Genomic DNA, 8,146 nt, shown 5'->3' on the forward strand with positions numbered 1-8,146 from the left:
GTTTTGAGGCCGCCGTGTTCGACCCATCGCTATTGCTGTATCTGATACAATTGGATGTTTTGGTTGTATATTTCTTTAAATGGCATTTTTGTGACTACCCACGGTTCTGTGGTATTTCTGGATTTTAAATAGGTACTACGGCCTTCGGACACTGACAAATACAAAGAGATCCAAAATGCCACATTTTCATGCGTTACAATCTGGGTCGTGTTTTGGGATTCCACGCAATAAAAACCCAAACTATCGTTGTTTAGCACTACCTTTTTCCTCTTTATTCTTTCAAGCATCTGTTTTTGGATAAGCGATAGTTCTACCATGCTGATAAATGGGCCATTTTGTCAATATTTTGAGCTTAAATGTGTATTTCTGCAGCAACTTGCGCCTTTCCCCTCGAGGACGCTTGAATTACTCATTTATTTGGTGCAAAGTTGACGATTTTTTCATATTTCTTGCAGTGTTTTATGGATGAATACGCCACACCCACTGGTGATTCAGCGCTTGATCTTTCTGTCCTTCCTGAATATGATCATTCCTCGGCTGATATCTCTCAGTTCCCTCCCTCCCATGTAATTATGCTACCTGCTAGCGCCATAACCATATCAGGTTCCGATAACATTCCTTTTTACATATCGTCTTCCGGTAGGTCTATTGGTGTTCTATTGTTCGACTTTTTTATGTCCCTCCCTGTTGTGTATTGTCTATGTGACAGGTCAGTTGATTCTTGCGAATACGACTGTTGAACGTGTAAATGAGGGCCTTGTTTTTAAACAAGCTCCATTAACTGCAATGCCAGCACCATGTGCAGCAGCTGAACACGAACCCCTTGAGCAACTGGAATTTAATGAGAACTCTGAACCTGAGGTGTCAAATGATGCTGAGCAAAAGCTTCTCAATCAAAAAGGTTAAATGCGTTTATCTTAGCAGATTCAACCTCTGCATGTGAACTTGGCCTTATTTCGTGCTCCTTTTTAGTGAAAAAGTTAGCATCCAAAATTTCGAAGGACGACTTTACTACTAATGGCAACATTGTAGTCGGTGAATACAATGTGACAAAGTTAGCTCTTCTGGCGGACCGTCTGAAGCGTTATCGCACCACGAGGACTCTTTCACAGGCAAAATTGAGTCGAAAAATCGCTGAAACTACTTCTGGTGGACTCAAATTTAGCCAGTCATTTTTGTGCAGGTACCTATTCCTTAACTTTTTACTTTTAGCCCGTCTGTCTCTACGAGTGCTATTTAGCCCTTTTTTATTCACCCACATTATTATTTTCGGGCTCTTGTGTTGGTACGGCTTTTAGCCAGCGCTTAATGCTACTAGCACCGACTTTTTACTTACACATCTCAGTAGCAAGTAGTATGGGGGAATGTATTTTTTCCATTTTCAGTGTTTTTTCCCGTTCTGAGAGCGTTGGCGTTTTAAGTCGTTGAGTTACCCTTTTTGGCAATCGTAATTTCACCCGAAATAATGATATGACAGTACTCCTGGTGTCGGTAATGTTCTGCGCCCATGTGCATACATTTTCATCTACGTTTTTCTAGAGTCCTCGCCGGAATATTTGAGATACCACCTTTATTAATTTTACTGAAAACTTAAAAGTAGTTTTTAGATTCCGGTCGGTCTATCGCCTTTGTATTCATTAACGCAGTTTTCACTTTCTCATTATCGCTAAGGGGATCATTTGGAGGCATTTCATGCGCCTAAGTGGCAAACTAATCACAGCAGCCCTTTGTTGTACTCTCACCTTGCATTCCAAACTATTTAGCTTAAAATGTTTGGGTTGCGGAGAATGAGTCCGTCAGTTCTCAGTCCATGGAGTTTTCACCTGTTTTCGTGCTTAAAATACTGTATCCAAATTGCGATCATGCTTTTGTACGCAACTAGCGTTTAAAAACTGGTTTTTCCCCACAACGCCCTCTTAAACCTGGGATTCTGGGAATTGGTACGTGCAACGATTTGAAGAGTTTGGTGTTTGTTTGGGTAAGTAGCTGGTTTTGTCTTTCGGTGTTAGGTTTGAGAAGCTTGACGTCACTCTGCGGGCTGCACTGGGAGCCCAACTCTACTTGGAGCAGTGGTTGGATCAGGTCGAATTGGAGGAGCAGGAGGCTCTGGGTACCTGTCAGAGGTCGCCCCTCCACTCCAACGAAGCCATGATAGATCTCTTGGACCTCCGTGAAAGGACCGTGAGTGAGGCTGACCTCGAACCTCCAAAGTGTTTCCTTCCTGCTCGCCGCAATCGCAAGTCCCGAGCAGTTTTTAGTGAGGCTGCCGTCGAACGGATGATCCAACACTTTAAGCGTAACTCTAGACCACGAGGTTAGTCTCTACGCCGACTTTTCAAGCCTTGATCATTGAAGTAGTCAAAAAACAGGATGAATTGCTGTTTTAGGAGAAGAACTTTCTCGACTGGCGGACTCGATTGGTTATGAAAGGGAGAGTGTAAGGATTTGGTTTTCCAACCGTCGTTATCAACTTGGGGTAACGCCAAAGCGTTGACTAGGTGAAGGCTCTGCTTGTATTTACTCATTTCATCTATAATTATCATATTGCCTTTTCCTTCGCCTTCATCATTTTCTCTACGCCCTTTGGTTTTTGGGAATGTTTTTACTTTATCTTGAATTTACTTAACCGGTAGCTCTCACTAGCCTTTTTTTATGAACCCTAATGTCCTTATAATTCGCAGCGATGTCTGCGACAGCTGTCACGCATTCGCTTAGTTCTTTGGACCCCCTGCACTTGAACATTCTCCACAAGTATCTTTGCTACTCATATTGCGACTACCTGCTGCTTTGTGCAGCGCTGAAGCGTGATGGCATTGTTAATGACGTCCGCTTCGAGATTGTCATCACACTCCAGATGTCTATCCGCCACATCAATCAGTATTTCGGCATATCTTCATTCACCTCGCTTGCCTCATCTAATTATGATGTTTGAGTGCTGGCCATTAAAGGTTCTTTTGTTTGAATTGAAGGCGATTCTTCTTTCGTTACTCGATCGCTCCTTCTTCTACGCACTGCAGTCAACAAGTACAGTAAAGTACTTGTTTACAATTTCTTGATTTCTCGCTCTGAGAATTCGTTTATTTATATGCTGCTCACCCCTTTTTTGTCCTTTAGTACATTTTTAAAACTTTCTTTGCGTCAAGTAGTATGTGCTACTTTGACTCTGAGTTGTGTATTTCGATTCTTTTACGATTTGATAAAGTTGAGTGAAGTGGTTAGGTCGTACTAGAGCTACTTTAGTTTTTTTGCTCATTTCAGTTCGTCACTACGGTATTTGGTTATAATATTGGGTTTCAGTAAGTATGTCGTTTAATCCTCTGGCAAACATAATTCAGTGGCATGTAATCATTATTTTGGACTTCCAAGTGGACGACGCGTTTTTGCTCTTGGTTCGAATGTGTGTTCAAATGGAGTTGTTAAATGAAGGATTATTTTTTACCCGAAGTGTCGCTTGATCTCCGCTTGGACCAACAGCATCCAGTTCGAGTGGGTATGTGGAAGTTGCGCACAGAGTATTACGCTGCTGTCACGTAGATGTTTCTTTTCGTTACTTTTTTTGCTTTGCTTTGACGTTCCAGTGCTTGTTGGCTGTAGTAGCTGTTAGGCTATTGTTTACGTTTTTCCCTCTCGGGTCTATTTTTTGTTGTCCAATCTCAAAGGCTTAGCGCTTATGGGCGATGTTATTTGGATGACAGCTCCTAGTATCAAGTCAACACCTTGTCGTAAATTATGCTTATCAACTGAAGATTGACACGGCTCCAAGCTTTTATTCATGAATTTAGGAATCAGAATACTTTCGTCAATCCAATGATCTATTAACGAAATAGTTGAGGGCTCTGTGGCTTCCAATTCACATAATTATCTAGAATGGTTTTTTTTCCTTTTGCTTATTTCAGCAGAGGGATGTCTACCTCCCATTGACTGCTCCGCTCTTGCTTACCTCATTCTACTTTAAGCTTATATAGTGGTTTGGCTGTCAGCGTTCCCTCCTCTCTGATTTCACCTTGTAGTTTTAATTTTAAATAAGAAAACGCGGTCTATGCAAATTTATCGGGAAGCCTAGCCACAGCACGCATTCTTAATGGGAGGGGGCCTGGGAACCCCAAGAACCAGCGCCTCATGCGTGCATCTGTATGGCCCCGTAAATTACGTATGTGCATTTCAAATGAGGCGGGTGACCCATCACCATGTCAAGATGGCTTTTTCCCAGTATACCTTTTATGCAAAACTAACCCCGCTGTCACTAATTGTGTTACCTGAGTCAATCAAAACGATAATTCGATAAGACCTTAGAGTGGCGCTTTATTTCGTCGTGAAGATGTCATGTTCAGGAGTCACATTCCCGTTTCATCATTTGCCTTATGTTTATGTTAAGACAATGGTCTTGTGGATCCTCCTAGGCATGTGATCACAAAAAACCGTGTGCGTAGTCTAGCTTTCGCGATCTGTTTATGTCCAAGACGCATTAATCAATTCACTCACCTTCAAAGATCATGTCCAGCTCCTGAGCCCCCCTGCATGGTTTGCGGTACCGACGAAGGTGTTCTCCGAAAAGGTTTTATGAATACCAGGTATAAATTGGTTTAATGGTGAAGTAGATGGCTAACCAATTTACGGTTTTTCGAGTTCATATATTCCATGGGCAAGGATAAGCTCGTGAGCTATGCAGACCGACATCTGCAACCTATGCTGAACCACTGTATGGACTGGTTTTCTCATGAATAGTAAGCCATTTTGAAGTTCAAATGCCCCACAATCGAAATTCACTGTAAAATAAACAAGTTGGCCCTATGAATCCTTTAAGGAATGAAACTCCCCCGTTTTCTGTTTTGAGCATGTTTTTCCAAAGTACAAAGTGTAAAGATTGAAAATCACACTCCTACACCTACTCACATTGGCGCGTAAGATTTTGATGATGCTAACCTGAACTAGTTGTCTTCAAATGTTAGCGCATTATGTTAATTATGATGCAGTGTATTCCGGACGTCAAGACTATGTACGCCTTCCCTTGCATGTTCAGGTTTTGCACCTAACATCCTATCATATGCATACGGGCCACTATTTTTTAACAGCATCAGAAACCGTGATGGCTTTGGCGTTTCAGAAGCCCGGTGCTAGCGCTGTGCACGGGAAGGCAGAGGTGGGAGGAGCTATCGATTTGTTGTCCACCGACGGACATCAGACCAATCAGGCGGTAGGGATGCTATTTCCCGTTTGATTGGTCGCAGGCCTTGCAATGCGCTTAAGCTTACGCCGTTTTTTGCGGTTCCCCAAGTACAGACTGAATACTTCGAACCGGGCGTCTTCCTGTTGCCCTTGCGGTCTCCTGCTAAAAATTTAGGAATGAGATTGATTTTATCCAGTGGAAACATTTTGCAGACGATATAGATTGTTGGCATGTGATGTGGGGTTGTAGTTATTGTTTCCGCATACACATGGCAGCTGTGGCGTGTCTTGGATATTTTATTTGGGGAAACTATGATGAATCGACCTTACTCTTTGAGTAGGTTGGTCTTGTGGAAAATCCTGTCTGAAGGTAAAGGAACAGTTGAGCTAAATAATTCTGCCAAGTAGGGATTTTATGGGAATCATGTCTCCTTGATCGCGCCATTTCTCACCGCTCACTACCGCATCGCGCGAACAATTTCCACGGGTCGGGTCGCTTGACTTCTGCGCACTAACTGACGCGTTCTGCAAAGCCTGACTGTCGGGATGGACTAAGAGAAATGAAATAACCGCTTCCCCAGCCGCCACTTCCAGTCCTTCCCTCTCTCACAGCCATTGTTGTCAGGCCATCGAGTCACGGAGATAACTTAGGAGGAACCGGATTGCTAATCATTTTTAAAACCACTACGGCTCCCCCCAACGCTTCTCCCATCTCGTGGGAGCACAATTAATGTACTTCCTTCCCCTCTTCCAGACGAGATCGGCTGTCATTACGGTGCTGTGTTTAAATAGCAAAACTGGCATGCGGAATATAGTCTGATTAGTCTATGAGAATGCTAATCATTTGATGTGGGGACGGCCTTTTTCCTAAACTGATAGTTTGTTAGTTTGGGGCCTATAAATGAATGACGTATGCATTGGGAAGATCCTCTGAGGGCGAGGCTAGCTTTCTTTTATCTTCGAGTTTGGATGGTCAGTGGTCTGGTCCAAAAGATGCCTAGGATTCTCCTTTAAATGGAAATCAGTAAGTCATGGGCGAGGCCCTAAGAACGACTTGGTGGGGTGTGCGTGCCCATACATATTTTCCCTCCGATCGCAGGGGGTGCGGGCGAAGTTAAGGGTCTCGGCGTTCCTTTTACACTCTGCTTAACTTATCAGCCCACCAAGCCGCATTCCGGCGCCACGAAAAGACAGCCACTCATTCTTCTTCTCTTTTTAACACTAACGTGTGATGGTGGGCAAATGGGGGCTCAAGTGTCTACCTATCTATAGCTTTGCTCATATTGCGTATTTGAGGGTTTTTCACAGATAAAGATTGACGCTAATTGAGTTTGGAATCCCGTCGGTTTTAACCGTCTCTTAGTTGAGGCAAACAAATCTTAATTACATTATCGAAGTAAAACATCTTTCAATTTAGGGATTATTTAGGGTTGTGCTTAACTTTGCATTTGTTATGTTCTGAATCAACTGTCAGGGATCTGTTACGATCCAGTAAGTCTACTTGAGTGTAATTCCCATCACTCCGATTTCCTTGTTTATTACTGGAGCTGGTCTGGTAGTCCTAAGGAATTCCCTACTGTACCAGCTAATGAAATATTATCAAAGGCAGTTTTGTTAAAAATAATGATAATAATCCACTAATGTTTCGGTCGACGTAACTGCATTTCGGAAACACAAAGCATATCCCCCGGAGGCTAGTGCGAGCAAATGATATTGAACATACGGAATGCCCTACAGTCAGTTCGTACATTTCAAGGGGTGGCATTTTAATGCAACACCAACAATAATGGGAAAGAAGGTATAGTTAACTTCTTTCAGTTTCCGTAGTGGCAGGAGTCTTATGTTTTTTTGGACGGTGGTTGATTATTTAAGCACATCAAAGTTTCCTTTCGCATTACTTCTCTCTTTAAAATGGTGGCACTTTTATGCCGAGTGCAAAATAAATTATTAAATCATGCACCCATAGCACCATTTTACTTGAAAAATGCTAGTTTTATCCTCCCAAACCGAACTAAGGTGAGGATCACTCTTCTGCAGAAAGGGGGATTTTTAAAAGGGTAAACAAATGGATTGAGCTGATGGAGTTGGCCTCCAGCGGACTTTTGACTGAGGCCTTGGTGAATGCTAAACGCTCACACACATCCATTCGCATTCTTCTCAACACTGTCCACAAAAGCCTATGCATAGTTCAGTTTGACAAAGTAGTGCTAAATGCTTAGTAAAAATGGATTTTGTAGCGAGTGGTTGTCATTTTGTTCCAGACAGCACCAAATCTTATGCACAGGGATAAAGAGATGAATTCTGGTCAGCTTACTGACTGTAGACATGCCAGGGACCAACTGAATGGCAGGTTAAGTGTGTTCCGCTAATAAGTCCATTTGTACAGTTTCTGCATTAATGCCATAGAAGCTAATTTTCAATAATACAAGCGACAGTATGTGGCACCTTAGAATGGATTTCGCGCATGTGACCCTACCACAAGCTTAAGCACAGCAACAATGTGGACTTTTTAGCGGAATTCGATCATTTACGAGAACCATACAAACACAACTTCAAAAAATAGCTTATGTACTGCTCTTCAATAGCTCAAGGACAACATTCGGTTTAAAGTTGTTCGAACTAACCTAACAGAGTACAGGGCGGAACTGGAGAGCCCAGCGATTTCATCCAACGCGCCGCTACCCCTTTTTATCCTCCTGAGAATTACCCCACTCGCTGCCTATTGGCTGTCATCCCTTTCGTAATATGAATAAACAACTGTTTTCCCAGTCTCGGGTTAAACTTACTATGCCGCCGAGCCTTAACTACTGGAGTATCCTAATCCCCTCCCACTTAAAGTTTTTTGCCTATTTCATATCACAATTTTCAAAATTCTACCCTGTTTTATTCCTTTTGCATAAGTGTCCATATTCGGTGGCCATCTACAGTAGGCAAGACAAATACTAGCACAAAATCGTCCACCCATGCTACCTTTTGCCAT

The 8,146-nt window shown here is 42.7% G+C and overlaps 1 protein-coding gene across 1 annotated transcript in view; it reads left to right on the top strand. All coding sequences in view use genetic code 11, as the record gives it.

Annotated features, from left to right (window-relative positions):
* Positions 1-6,438, top strand: part of EGR_00276 (POU domain-containing transcription factor) — a gene marked incomplete at both ends in the record, with an annotated part of 6,681 nt that extends 243 nt beyond the window's left edge. The window contains 7 exons of the mRNA XM_024489525.1: positions 456-639; positions 710-901; positions 973-1,183; positions 2,010-2,314; positions 2,388-2,489; positions 5,073-5,194; positions 6,325-6,438. Of these exons, the coding sequence (XP_024356203.1) occupies positions 456-639; positions 710-901; positions 973-1,183; positions 2,010-2,314; positions 2,388-2,489; positions 5,073-5,194; positions 6,325-6,438 (1,230 nt within the window). The remainder of the gene's footprint in view (positions 1-455; positions 640-709; positions 902-972; positions 1,184-2,009; positions 2,315-2,387; positions 2,490-5,072; positions 5,195-6,324) is intronic.
* Between the last annotated feature and the right edge of the window lie 1,708 nt (positions 6,439-8,146).

Source organism: Echinococcus granulosus (assembly GCF_000524195.1).
Source record: "Echinococcus granulosus chromosome Unknown EG_S00001, whole genome shotgun sequence".
Lineage (NCBI taxonomy): Eukaryota > Metazoa > Platyhelminthes > Cestoda > Cyclophyllidea > Taeniidae > Echinococcus > Echinococcus granulosus.